The sequence below is a fragment of the Salarias fasciatus genome, unplaced genomic scaffold (assembly GCF_902148845.1).
Source record: "Salarias fasciatus unplaced genomic scaffold, fSalaFa1.1, whole genome shotgun sequence".
In the NCBI taxonomy this organism is placed as follows: Eukaryota; Metazoa; Chordata; class Actinopteri; order Blenniiformes; family Blenniidae; genus Salarias; species Salarias fasciatus.
Genome location: NW_021941392.1, coordinates 159,836 through 174,641, shown reverse-complemented (window position 1 = coordinate 174,641; position 14,806 = coordinate 159,836). Strand labels below are relative to the sequence as shown.

The window sequence follows — 14,806 nt, the reverse complement described above, 5'->3', positions numbered from 1 at the left end:
TCATTCAACTAGTTGTAAGTCGAAGTATCATCACAAAAGATATTAAAATGTTTTATTAAGGTTGAAAAGTTCCTTAGTGTAGGTTTAAATAATTATTTATTCACACAACAGCCTCAGAATAAAGATTTGAATATTTTTCATCACAAGAGTAAAGGAACTATTTACAGAACAAGTATTTTTATTGAGAAAGAACATTAATATTTTTAAGTGTATGAATGAATTTACATAACAGCTTCTCTATAATTGTTGTCCTGACTCCAGCCAGAGTCCAAGGAAAGAAACAGGTCTTCCTGGGTTGGGACTGCCTCCCCCCACGGTCCCCACCAGAATCTCCCCGGGGTCCTGAGCTTCCTGGTCCTGTCCGCGGCTGCAGCGCCGATCGCAGTGGACCTCGGTCCAGTTGTCATCTCTCTCCCACAGAGCTTCCCTCTCACAGCCTCCCGGTGGAGCACAAGCCCAAATTATTATGTTTTCCTCAGGCACAATGCGCGCTACAAAGAAATTAAATACCGATTTTTTAATTTACCAGCACTGATTGGCTTCTCTCACAAGGATCCTGTCGTCTCGGTGGAGCACAGAGCAGAATGAAGGACCAATGAGGATCTCCCATCAGCACGAGTACGAATAATGACAGACAATGCTCGGACTATACTCGGATTCGGAAAAAATGCATTATCCGTGACGAGTACTCGTTTAAAACGAGTATTCGGCTCACCCCTAGTTCATCCAATCAATAAAAGAAGGAAGCAGCACTGTGTTTTCTATCATCTTGCCCTCTGTCTCTCTTGCTCTCTCTCCCTCTCTCTCACCCTCTTGCCCTCTCTCCCTGTGTGTGTGTGTTTATCTGAAAAGGAAAACCGAAAAGCAACATAATTTATGTTATTTTACTTTATTTTAATTTGAAAATTGACCGGATTCTCTTGTATTTTCCGTTCCCGACTTCCTGTCTGGTGCGATCTGCTTGATCCAGCTTGACAAATGGCGCTTTCTGCTCTCGGGGCTCGTGGAGAAAATAGAGAGGAGCGGAGCGGGTGCGCTGCAGAGCGCGAGCTGCTCCATGTACGGCACTGCCCCACGCCTCCTGTATGAACCGTCAGACAGGTTAACAGGGGCGCGGATCCGATACTCGGTGCCGGCGCTGCCGCTTCCGCGCGCGGCGCATCCTATGTGAACCAGGGATGCAGTGTTTGAGTCCGTGTCCCCGGCGGCCATGTTCTTCCTGTTCGGCATCAATTTACGCCACATCCCCACGATTGCATGGGAAATTCAGACCCCGAACAGCAAAAAATTATTTGGCACACAGCCTGTATAAGGCAACAGACGGATAAGCGGATTGGCCTGTTATTTTAGGTTTTTAATGCTTCACGACCCATTAGCATTGAATAAACTGGAAATGCATGTGTAGTTTTTCACAAATCTTGCCTTAAAGCTAGGGTTGGCGATCTGAATGAGATGCATTTTTTTAAATACTGGTTAAAATGATCTTTATGACCTGATGGGAAGCAATTCATAGCGTGTTCTTAAAGTAGTTTGGAAAATATCCGCTATCTACAGCAGGAGTAAAACAGGAAAAACAGCAACCAATCGTCTTGCCGGGACACCTTTTTTTAAACCAAACAAATCCCTTCAACGTTCGACCTGCCGCCTGCGCGTACATGTCAATGGCGTGCACTGACCCTGGTTCAGTGCGCGCGTAGAAGGACGGAGCGTCGTTGCAGAATGGCGGAGAAGAATGTTTGGGGCTTTACTTACTGTTGAGTGCGCCATAACTTGGCGTAGTGCAAATAAAGAAAAACGAAGAAACAAAGTGCTGAGGACAGGTTACGCCAGGGACGCACTGGACGCAGAAGCACCACGCGCGCCGCGAACGTCTCCGCTCCCAACAGGAGCTCCTCCAATGGGGTGGGAGCTGGGTGGAGCTAGGCGGAGCTTTGGGGAGATGCTACATTCATGCTACATGCTATTCATGCTAGTTTTCCAAGATTGCCAACCCCTTTAAGTCCCTTTAAACATTTCTAAACTTCATGTTCAAAACACAACAGTTACTGTCAATACTATATATAAATTTAAAAAAAAAGACAGAAAACAACTGGATAACCGAATCCTTTGAGAGTTTTTCTGAGTAATTAATCCAGGAACTAGTCATGGTTACAATGCATCGACAACTGATTCAAACTAGTCAACAAACTGAGTAGCTTTGGAAAATAGCAATTTTAAGAGAACTTTATCTTTGTGTTGGTTCCTTTATGTAAACCTCCTGAAAGTCACTGGAAGGATCTATCAATCATTCCAGAGCAGAACTGTCAATCAAGTAGCCACTCACCCTAATTATGAAGACTTCAATGCTCTGTATAATATTCAATACTAATATATTTTCAGATGGACCACCTGATCTCTCTTCCGGGTGATGAAATGCAATGAAAAAAAGAACTCTGAAACTCAGTCGATCCAGTTTTATTGATGTTTCATTTTGAATTGTAGTCTATGGGCTCACAGCCTTGTTGGAGCCAGCCCCTGGTGGACACTGTGATATTGCCAGTTTTTGACACTTTGTGTAGGCTACATGTTTTGGAGCCACATGCTCTGTCCATTTTTTTTTTTACAGTCTGTGGTCCGGGACAAACCGTCAAGACGACATATTCATAAATAAAATTATTAAGATGCCATAATATGTGTCAGTTTGGTTAAAAAGCACAACACAGACTGTCCCAACATGGAAGTCCATATTTTTAATGTGTGAAAATTGGCTGAGTTGTGAATACTGTAATTGTCCAACACCTTCCTCTGTAGGAATGAATGCACTGGGGGACAATGGGTGACCCATCCAAGATGGCGGCCGCACTCACAACCAGCCTTTTTTTTTATTTTTGAGAACTTTATTGAACAGAGGACAAAGAAGGAACAAACAGTTCAGTCAAAAATAATTAAATGAACAAATATGAGAGACAGTTGTTCAAAAACTGAATAAATGAGTGTAAGTTTTCCAAAATTTATTGAAAAGATCAAATGAGAGTGAAATATAAATACTGTTAGGATAACCATCAGGGTAAAGTGGTGAAGGGGAGCAGATGGTGTCATTGTCAAGTATGTCATTGCACTTTTACAATCAATTTTAACATGACTGATTTTTAGTTTTACACAAGATATATTTCTCAATTTATATTGATATTCGGGACCATTTTTGTTGAACTTAAAAACTTGAGAGAAACTGTTCTATAAAGAAATACGCTTAACGTAAAACATATTTTGACAAACCATGGTTCACAAAATGCCTGAAAAAAAAACACTGTGTTGAGAACTGAAGTTGATGTGAATGAATATATAAACTTACAGAAATAAACTAACAACTGCTTTATGAATATTAAGACAGGAATACTATACTACACCAACTTTTAGTTCGCCGACGACCCTCCTCCCTCATTAACAACATCCTGCTGCTCTCTGCTGAGCCACCATGACCACCCCCTTCTGTCCATTCAGCCCCACCCCCTCAACACACACACACACACACACACACACACACACACACACACACACACACACACACACACACTGTTCTTGGGGGTGGGGTGAAAGCGCTCCTGTTGTGTGATTGGCTCTCTGCGTTGCTCTGAGTTATTCTTCCGAGTCAGAGTTGTGATCACACACACTCACACTCTCAGAGTGAGAAGACCTGCCCTCATGGACCACAGCAAGACCACCGTGAAGCAGGAACAGCAGGACCCAGAGCTGCTGGACCTCATGAGCCGGGACCACCGAGTGAAGCAGGAACAGCAGGACCCAGAGCTGCTGGACTTCATGGACCAGATCCAGACCAGGATGAAGCAGGAAGACCTGGACCTGAATCAGGAGCTTAAAACTCTGATCAAACAGGAGGAACAGGAGGAAGATGAGGAGCAGGAGGAAGATGAGGAGGAGCAGCAGCAGGAGGAAGATGAGGAATGGCAGGAGGAGCAGGAGGAAGCTGAGGAGCAGGAGCTGCAGGTACTTGATACTTCCTGAAAATTAACAAAACACAGCGTCTCTCTCTCTCTCTCTCTCTCTCTCTCTCTCTCTCTCTCTCTCTCTCTCTCTCTCTCTCTCTCTCTCTCTCTCACCCTTCCCCACCGGCACAGTGGTAAACTGTTGAAGCGACATTCCGACCCGGGGCGATTCACCCTGGAGGGACCCGGGTTTTAATCAGCCCGCCTCCGATTTTGCTTTAATAATAAGAGTGAAAGGCAGTCCCGGGTCGACGCGGTAATTTACGTGAGGACGTCGAAGTAGCGTGGCTACGTTAGCGCGCTAGTTGTTGTGTTTAGACACAGCATGAGATTTCCTTCGTCAAGATGAGCCAGCATTGGCAAGATAGCGAGACCAGAGAGCTTCTCTCGAGCCGTGGGGGAGAGGACATTCGTTCAAAGGTGAGGGGGACTGAGCTCTTGTGCATTGTTTACTTTTGCTTTGCTCCGTCGTGCCGATGACGTCATCAACGTGGGACACCAGCAGCGCGGGAAACGCAGCCACACAGATGTTTTTAGAATGAGGACGGGGGGAAATCGATGGCTGCCTCACTATTTTGCATTTTCTGTCAGCTTGATTTGACCATACATGTCACAGAGAGGAAGAGGATCTAACTTCAGTTTTTTTAATTCAACACTAGAATAGTAAAAACTTTTCAGTAGAAATCTTTTTTTTTCCTTTATTTTTGATTACTTGTTTTAATCTCTAAAATACCCAGAACTTTAAAACTGGCCTGACCCACACAAATCAAGATTAGACTGGAAAAATACAGGATTGACTTTTCTTGAGAGCCAGATCACGGATTAACAAATTAACTGTTGACTAAAATTTAATTCAACATTCCCGTGATTGAGACACGTAGTTTTTAAGTTTTGTTATTTCATATTGACCTGCTCACAAATACTGTAATTTTAACTCCAGAATTTAAACTCTGTCTGAACTACCCAAATAAAGCCCTTAAAGGTTTTTGTATTTAAAATCCTATCCAGCGTATCTTCGGTCATGAGAGACTGTTCGGTGAATGCTTTCTCCCCAAAACGCATACATTGTTAGGAGGCCCATCGTCTCCCCAGGTTAAATTCACTTCACACCTACCCCGTGTTTCCACCGGATGCTGCACAATTTTTTCGCACGATGAAATTACATACAAAGTCAAAGTAATTACACGATTGTTGCTCAATCTCTCGCAGCGAGCGATGATGCGGCCGGCGGCGAGCATTTCCAGCGAAAATTTGCACGCCAGTCAACATGCGCTCCCACTCGCCGCCACTTGGCGATCGATGCCCGCTGCTCAAGTTGAAATAATTGAACTTTTGAAGCGAATTCGCATCAGGACAGCCTGTCAGCGTGGAGGACGTCACGGCCGTGCTCACGTAGGGCATGCAGGGCTCCGACCACGCAAAACAGTTGTTGGTGTGATGCCGCGGGGTGCGGCGTGCGCGATGTTATTTGTTCACTGCTTCAGGCGTAAACCGGGCATCAGCCTGAAGTAGTGCTGGAGCCGGCCGTCGTCCGGGCGCAGCTCCTGCAGAAAACGGTGGAACTCACCGAGCTCATACCGCCTCCGTAGGGGAGCATGCATCCAGAAGCGATGCTGACGCCTCACCCGCAGCCGACGCTGACTTCTAAATGCCAAATACAGAGCAGAGATTGTGGTCGTCGCCGTCGGAGCATCTCAGTCTCAATCTTTATTTGTAAAAGCACTTTTCATGTTAATAAAAACAACGCAAAATGCTGAACAGTAAAAACAGTCATAAAAACAAAAAAGAACAAAAACCACACCATCGATCAGTATGCACACACACACACACACACACACACACACACACACACACACACACACACTCCCATTATGTGCCATGATTGACAGTGAAACGATTGGTGGGCTTGGAGTGATGTCATGCCGCAGCGAGCGGTTTTTTGCATGTTTGTCTAGCCGTGGCGCAATTTTGTCGCATGACTGCAGTCGCATTCACCGCGTCCGGTCGAAAAATGGCACTAGTTGAAAACTGTCACTTCGAGACATTCTGTCTCTCATGTGAGCAGATGAAACATCTCCCGACACGTTAAGAGTATTCTGTCACCTTCACACAAGATTGAATAAAATTCATCAGATCACATGGTTGAAGGGGACAGAAAAAAGTTATTTTTATTCAAGGAAACCAGTTTTGAATCAAATAATTCAAAGATGAAGTTTACCAAAGCAGAACAAGCATGATTAAAATCAGTGGGTACATAAAACAGGAACTTATCATCAACAGCCAACATAGTCTCTCTTCTCTGTAAACCCTCCAGAGTTTAGACAGAGGACATTCGTCCAAAGGTAACGGGGACTGAGCTCTTGTGCATTGTTTACTTTTGCTTTGCTCCGTTGTGCCGATGACATCATCAACGTGGGACACCAGCAGTGTGAGGAAACGCAGCCACACAGATGGCTTATTGAATACAATGAGACGACGCCCGTGAACAATGTGTACAAAGTTATTCCATGATACTGACTTTTAAGACAGTTTGTGGACAATGCTCTGGAATACATAGGAGAGACTGGATTGTTAAGTACTCGAAACAGCTTTTTTGCACTGTAAAGCACCAGGTTGAATGTCCAGAACACCAATGTTTTTGGTCCAGAATTTAATTCCAGCATCAGTCTCAGAAATCGTACCGTTTGTGAAAAATGAAACTGTATTACTGATAGCATGGGTTAGAAGTCTCTCAAACCTGACCCACACGAGAGTCGTGAAGGTCGCATATCAGCTCTGACACTGGGGAAACCCTGACCAACAGGGTTTCCACGATGGTTCTGATTCTCAGAATTAAGCTTCTGTAAGAATCAGCAGTTTCTGACCAGGGAGGATCAGCCGTGTTCCGAAAAGTCTCGCCATGAAACGATGGTAATGGTCGGTAAAATAGTCATCTTCCGACGTTGAGGCTTGGGTGTGATTAACCTGACAACCTTAGAAACTCCTCTGTGGTGCTGAGCAATTACGTCTCTGTCCTCTTGTCTCTGCAGGGTTCCAGCTCAGTCCGTCCTAAGAAGAAACGTGGAAAGAATTACGAATGCGACCTTTGTGGGCGGATCTGTAGCAGTCCCGCCACCCTGAAGATCCACGTCCGCTGCCACACCGGCGAGAAGCCGTTCATGTGTGAGGACTGTGGGCGGACCTTCAGCGTGCGGCGGAGTCTGACGGTGCACCGCCACATCCACACGGGGGAGCGGCCGTTCAAGTGCGAGGACTGTGGCAAGGGCTTCAGCATCAAGGCGAGTCTGACCCTCCACCGCCGCTGCCACACCGGCGAGAGGCCGTACGGCTGCGAACTGTGCGGGAAATGCTTTACCAGCAAGCAATATCTGACCGTCCACCGCCGCATCCACACCGGCGAGAAGCCATTCTGGTGTGAGACCTGCGGGAAGACCTTCGCCCAGGACCAGCAGCGGCAGATCCACGAGGCCGGCCACACCGGGGACAAGTTGGCCTTCTGCAAGGTCTGCGGAAAGGGCTTCTCCTCCAAAAAGACCCTGAAGATCCACCTCCGCTTCCACACCGGCGAGAAGCCGTACGGCTGCGACCTGTGCGGACAGGTCTTCGCCACCGGCAACGAGCGCCGCTTCCACCGCCTGAGCCACCGCTTCGAGAGCCTGGTGGGCAGGGTTCCGCAGCACAAAGCCTTCCTCAGGCTGTCTTCATCATCACAGACTTCATTACCACGGAGCCTTCAGGGCCCCAGTGGTCCTTGATAGTCCCAGGTGGTCCTCCCTGGACCCCGGAGGACCTCAGGGGTCCGCAGTGGTCCTGATTCACAGTGGTGATGTTCTGTCAGTAAAAGACTTCAAGCGTATCGTATCAGCAGCAGGAGGAGCCTGAAGCTGCCTCGCTCCAAAACTGGGAGCTCAATGTTTGTAATAGAAATCATTTCAAAATACAAGAATAAAAAAATCTAAAGATTGGAATGTTTTTGACATTACTCTTGTGAAATATGTTACGGATGACATCATCGATCCCCTAACTTGTCTCTTTAATTTGTCTTCCACAACTGGCACATTTCCAAGTAAAATGAAGGTTGGTAATAAGGCTGAACGATATCGTTCATCGTTATCACATTGATATCGGGATAGGAACGTTCAGGACATTAGTTTCTCAAAATCAACAATATCAAGATTTCCCCTGCTTGCCCTGCATGTAAGCTCGCCCGTGCACAGGTAAGGCCAGCCAACCACAAACCTCGTTTACTGGTTGACAGCTGATGGCAGCCAATGAGAAACATCAGAGGGAGGGGCAGGAGGGAGACGGAGACGCACACTCACATGCTGATGAGAACGCGGTTGCAGAATCTGCACAAACGAGTTTGGTGGTAGTGGCAGTGAGTTCTCATAAATGAAACTGCATTTTTTTTTACATCCTTTTGTATTATGTTTCTATTTTTCTGAAAAATGCTTAACTTTCCCTGAATCCATTGTAATATATCGTATCGATATCGAGATATCTGGCATTGATATCGAGATATATAAAGTTATCCCCTTGTACAAGACAGGAGACAAGCATCAGTTCACCAATCACAGGCCAGTGTCTTTACTTCTCCAGTTTTCTAAAATTCTAGAAAAGCTTTTTGTTGCAGGGCTGGACAATTTCATTGGCACAAACAGGTTATCAGTGGACAGTCAGTATGGCTTCAGATCAAACAGATCAACAGAAATAGCATTAATGGACTTAACAGAGGAGATCACAAGTGCAATTGACAGTCACAAAATATGCTATGGGGTGTTCATAGACTTAAAGAAAGCATTCGACACAATAGATCATGACATTCTGCTCAGAAAGATGGAACAATATGGCATAAGAGGAGTTGTTTTGGACTGGTTAAGGAGTTATATCATAAATAAACAGCAGTTTGTGCAGCTGAATGACTTCAAGCCACCTGAATTAAACATTACTTACGGAGTACCACAGGGGTCAGTATTAAGCCCAAAACTGTTCATTATGTACATAAATGACATAAAAAAAGTATCAGACATATTAAGACCTGTCGTTTTCGCAGATGGCACAAATATTTTCTGTACTGGTGATGATTTGCAGCAACTGATGGATGTAGTCAGGCAAGAACTCAGTAAATTGATGGTTCAACAGAAACAAACTATCATTGAATTTGGAAAAAAACTAAATTTATGTTATTTGGTAACCAGAAAAAGAATAGTAAAGTTGAACTGATGATTGATAATGTACTGGTTGAGAGGGTGTATGGTAACAAATTCCTGGGTGTTACGCTTTACCATAAACTTTGTTGGAAAAGTCACATCACATACATTAGTTCCAAATCAAGTCAAATCAAATCAAACTATTTGCAGAGCACTTTATCATATTAATAAAAACAACGCAAAGTGCTGAACAGTAAAAACAGTCGTAAAAACAAAAGAATAAAAATCGCACCATCAATCAGTATACGCCACACCCACACACACACACACACACACACACACACACACACACAGGTACTGAATTATTTCCACACAGCAGAGGAGACATGGCATGGCACTAAGCATCATGGGAAAACACTGCCAGTGGGGCTGTTCACACCAGGAGAAGGCGAAGGTCATTAATACTGGGGCCCCAGCGCTCGACCCCCGACCCCGTCCGACTGAGGGGAACCCCCACACCGAGGTGTGGAGCCCCCCAGGCCAGCCGGGACCAGAGGACTCGAGCGCAGTGACCCCAGCAGAGGACCGGGACCAACTCCCGGTGTGAAGAACCCCCTCAGGAAACACTGGAGTTAAGCAGCTAAAAACATAAAAAGACATGATACAAAGTTAATAGTAAGATAAGATTATAAAGTAAAAAGGTAAAGTAAGTTACAACTCCATAATAAAAGTAGAACGAATAAATAGGATAAATAGATTAAAAGAAAAATGATTAAAAAAAAATTAAAATGATGGCGATAAGAACTATAAAAGGTTAATTAAAAGCCAGATTAAAAAGGTGTGTTTTTAACCTCCCTTTAAAAATATCAACAGTCTCTGCGGTCCTGAGGTTCTCTGGCAGGCTGCTCCACAGGCGGGGCCGTAGTGGCTGAAAGCCGCCTCGCCATGAGTCTTGGTTCTGGCTTTAGGAACACACAGTTAGCCACTGCCAGAGGACCTCAGGGCCGCGAGGGTCGAAAGGGTACAAACAGATCAGCTAAATAAGAAGGTGCAAGACTGTTGCGACATGTAAAAAGTAATAAGAGAACTTTAAAATCGATTCTGAAGCGGACAGGGAGCCAATGCAGCGACTGTAAAACCGCTGTAATGTGGGCCCGCCCCCTGGTCCTCGTCAGCACGGCGGCTGAGTTTTGTAACAGTTGTAGGTTTGAAATGTTCTTTTTGTTTCAGACCAGAGAGCAAGGCATTACAGTAGTCTAATCTACAGGAGATAAAAGCTGCATTAGCACCTCTGTACTGGCCTGAGAGAGAAACGGGCGACTCTGGCTATGTTCTTAAGATGATAAAATCCAATCTTAGTTATGTTTTTAATGTGTGGAATGAAATTTAGCTCAGAGTCAAAAATCAGGCCCAGGTTCTTAACTGATTGTTCTGGTTTAAAATCTAATAATTTTGGTAAAATTTTCTCTCTCTGACCTTCGGTACTGATAACTAAAACCTCAGTGTTGTCCTGGTTGAGCTGCAGGAAATTCACTGCATCCATGACTTGATGTCTGAAATACAGTTAAAAAGGGTTTCTATTGGCCCGGAGTCACCAGGAGACACAGCGATGTACAGCTGAGTGTCGTCAGCGTAGCTATGGAAACTGATGCCGTGTCTCCTGATGACGTCCCCAAGTGGAAGCATGTAGAGATTAAAAAGTATAGGACCTAAAATTGAACCTTGGGGAACCCCACACCTAATTTCATGGATTCCTGAGGAACAAGTATCCAAACTTACATAAAAACATCGATCTGTGAGATAAGAACTGAACCAGTTCAGAACAGTACCAGAGAGGCCCACCAGGTGACTCAGTCTATTTATTAAAATGTGGCGGTCTACTGTGTCGAAGGCGGCACTCAAGTCCAGCAGAACCATCACTGTGAGCTTTTTATTATCTAAATTCCACCTGATATCATTTAAAATCTTTAAAGGGCGTCTCGGTACTGTGGTTCACTCTAAAACCAGACTGATGTCTTTCTAAAACGTTATTGATCATTAAAAAGTCATTGACTTGGTTAAAAACCAGTCTTTCTAAAACTTCACTTAAAAATGGTCAGTTGGATACTGGTCTGTAGTTATTAAGAACACTGGGGTCTAAATTGCTCTTCTTCAGAAGGGGCTTCACCACCGCCGTTTTACAGGCAGTGGGGAAGACGCCCGTCTGAAGAGAGCTGTTCATGATATTTAAAATCTGTTCCTCAAGGAATCCATAAAGTGATTTAAAAAGTGGTGGGAATGGGATCTAAAAGGCAGGTTGTTGATTTTACTTGGGAGAAAACTGGACCAAGAGTCCTTCATCAACCAGGTCCAGACTGTCCAGTGTTTCCTCAGGCATGGACAACGGTTCAGCTGTGTTCACCGATAAAACCTGTTGGGGTAAAAGACACCTGATGTCCATGATTTTAGTTCTGAAGTGGTCTGCAAAGTCTTCACAGAGAGCGTCTGTTGGCTCCCTAAAAGCTTTATTAAAATTAGTGCCAGTTAAAATGTTGAAGGTGGAGAAGAGGAAGCGGGGGTTGTCTTTATTGTCTGAAATAAGTTGAGAGAAGTGGGAAGTTCAGTCTGTTTAACTGCATTATTGTAAATTTTGAGTTGGTGACGTAGGATCTGGTGATGTACAGTCAACTTGGATTTCCTCCACCTTCTTTCAGCTCTCCTGCAGTTTCTTTTCAGTTTGATGATTTTATCAATTTTCCTCCACGGGGGTTTGGAATGACCCTTGATTGTTTTAGTTAAAAGTGGAGCGACTGAGTCCAGACTGGACTTCAGTTTACTGTTAAAATCGTCAACGATAAAATCACAGGGTGCAGGTAAAATCACCCCAGGAGTGCTCTGTAAGATCTCTATAAAATCTGCAGCCACTTCAGAAGTAAGGTAGCGTCTCCTCACTGTTCTCACCGGGGCCCCCTGCTGGTTAAAACTGGTGATGTTAAAAAACACACAGTAGTGGTCAGACACAGCCAGGTCAACAACAGAGGACACACTGATGGACAGACCGGGTTAGAACCAGGTCCAGGGTTTGTCCTCTGTTGTGTGACATGCTGTTTAAAATCTAAACAGTTTAAAAGGTTTAAAAATTCTCTGGACATAGAGTCCGAGATGTCATCTACATGTAAGTTAAAATCACCAGTTATTAAAATTCTACTATATTTAGAATGAATTATTGTTAAAAGTTCTGAAAATTCACTGATAAAAAGACTAGAGTACTGAGGGGGTCTGTACACTGTCAAACACAGGATCGGGGGACTGCTAAAAACAAAGGCGTGGTGCTCAAATGAGCTAAAACTATTAAAAGCCACTGCACACGCACTAAATGAGGTTTTTAAAATGGAAGCAGTCCCTCCACCCCTCTTACCCTGTCTGGTTGAAAATAAAAAGTTAAAACTCGGTGGGGAAGCCTCAGAGAGGATAACAGGAGCATCAGTGCCGCCATGTCTCAGTTAAAAGCAGACTGTCTACATTATTATCTAAAATAAGATCATGAATAATAAAAATTTGTTTAAGAGAGAGCGCACATTCAGCAGCGCCATTTTAATGGTGGTGGGCGGGCGGAATGTGCGCTCTCGGTGAAGTTTCACTGGTAAAAGATAGTGATGTTAACCGTGACACCGAAGCTTCGAAGCATGTGTTGAAAAAATGAACCTCTTCTCACTGGAGCTTTGTATCGGAGCTTGATTCGTTTCCTGATAATCACGTGATCCGTGACGTCTGAAGCTTCATTCGCGCACACCCACGTGACGCTTCAGCCGCTGCTTCACAGGTTTAAAAGGCGCTGCAGCTGTTTGTGGGTTGTGGAGGCGGTTTGTGAGTCGAGAGAGAGGGAGAGACAGCGAATATAGATTTGATATGGAGCCTGTGGCAAAAAGAGGATGTTCTGAAGTTTGGGAAGACTTTGATTTGATTTAATTTCACCCAACAATGGTGTTATGAGCAAATGTGTTATGCCTACATTTTGTTCATTCTTAATGTTAGACTTTGAAATATATTTGGGGTGGTTGGTTGCCAGTTGCAACAATATGTCATATGTAAAGTATTGTTTTGTCAGACCAAATCCCTTCTTTAAAAAACATCCCTCATTTGTAATTTATTTTTCTCGGTCCAGTCTTTAGTTTGTGGCCAGCATCTGCCAACGTCAATTCACTTCCACCATCTCTCATGATACCTTAATAATTACTGTGTCTCAAATGATAAGTCAGCTTGCTGCTGACTTGTTATGTGAGACACAGCAAATGTCCTGGTCTCTTCAAACACATTCAGTCAGACATATGAACACTCTGCTTTTTCATCCCATCTTTATTCAAGCTGGCCTATGAACAATAGAAATGCTGACATCAAAATATTAGCTATACTAGGGTTTTAGTGATGTGGACAAATCATTCAATAATTTAAAAAATGTAATTACTCATACATCACATTCATTCATTCAGCTGACACATGACATGCTTTCCTTGACTTTCACCACCAAAGGTCCTTGTTGGGCTCTGATTTGAAAAGCTTCGAGTACTGAAGCTTTTTTCGATACAATTGTGTTGAAAGCTTTGTTGCTTCAGAAAGCTTCAGATTGCCATCACTAGTAAAAGAGTCCTTTGTTGTTTAAAAACAGTCTGGGGGATGTGGTGTCTGGAGGAGGGGATGACGAGGATATTGTGTACAGTGTGTGGTGTGTCCGGAGGCAGTGAAGGTGTGTGAGGGGTGTGTGCGGCGTGTGGGGGATGGGGGGGGGCTTCCAGGTAGTCAGTCAGCAGGGGATGTGTGGTCTGCGTGCTGAATGTTACCTGCTAAAATGGAGCTGCCCAGCGGCTCGGGTGAAGTCCGTCCTGATGATAAAAAGCTGGGCGGTTCCAGAAGAGATTAAGGTAGATTAAGGTAGTGGTGGCTCCCGGAGCGCCTCCTCACCGCCTCCCTGATCAGCCTCAGGCGGGCAGCAGGGGCCGCGGTCCAGGGCGATCGCCGCCGCTCCGGTATTGGTGGGGTACTTGGTGAAATGGACCTCTGAACTATATTGATCAGTTTCTTTGTAAATCACATTGTTCTGAACACCGAGAATGATCTATAAAAAGAAGCTGAATCTGACAAAGTGTGTGTGTGTGTGTGTGTGTGTGTGTGTGTGTGTGTGTGTGTGTGTGTGTGTGTGTGTGTGTGTGTGTGTGTGTTGGGGGGGGGCACAATTTGCCGAACAAATAATGGATCCTTCATCAGTGCACTCATTGGCCATGTTCACATGACAGTTTAAATTCTGAATGAAACTTAAATTCCATTTAAAATTACGATGTAAGCACCTGATTCCAAATGAAAATGTAGAAACTGAAATAAAGTGGTTGGTTTATTTTGATTTTAAAGCTTTATATGTCCACAAACCCTGACATTGTTTGAGTTTGAGGCTTGTATTATTCAATGTTTTTTTCATGACACTTCGTGCCACCCAGCATCCGTGTCTCTATCCAGATTCAGTTCAGAACATCCAAGCATCCCATGTTATAACTGCACATCTTTTAAACAAACCGAATTGTTTGGAAAATTTGGGAAAATTACGTGAATAATTCTGTTTTAAGAAGCCAGTCAGCTCAGGCAGGCCGCGTGCTGTGCTGCTGCACTGCCCTCTGCTGGTGGACACCGGGAATTTTACAGTGC

The 14,806-nt window shown here is 44.4% G+C and overlaps 1 protein-coding gene across 1 annotated transcript in view; it reads left to right on the top strand.

Annotated features, from left to right (window-relative positions):
- LOC115385574 (zinc finger protein 845-like) overlaps nucleotides 1-7,897 on the top strand; it is a 31,364-nt gene extending 23,467 nt beyond the window's left edge. Inside the window, exons 3-4 of the mRNA XM_030087637.1 lie at nucleotides 3,605-3,984; nucleotides 7,013-7,897. Of these exons, the coding sequence (XP_029943497.1) occupies nucleotides 3,605-3,984; nucleotides 7,013-7,738 (1,106 nt within the window). The 3' untranslated portion in view covers nucleotides 7,739-7,897. The remainder of the gene's footprint in view (nucleotides 1-3,604; nucleotides 3,985-7,012) is intronic.
- The last annotated feature ends 6,909 nt before the right edge of the window (nucleotides 7,898-14,806 follow it).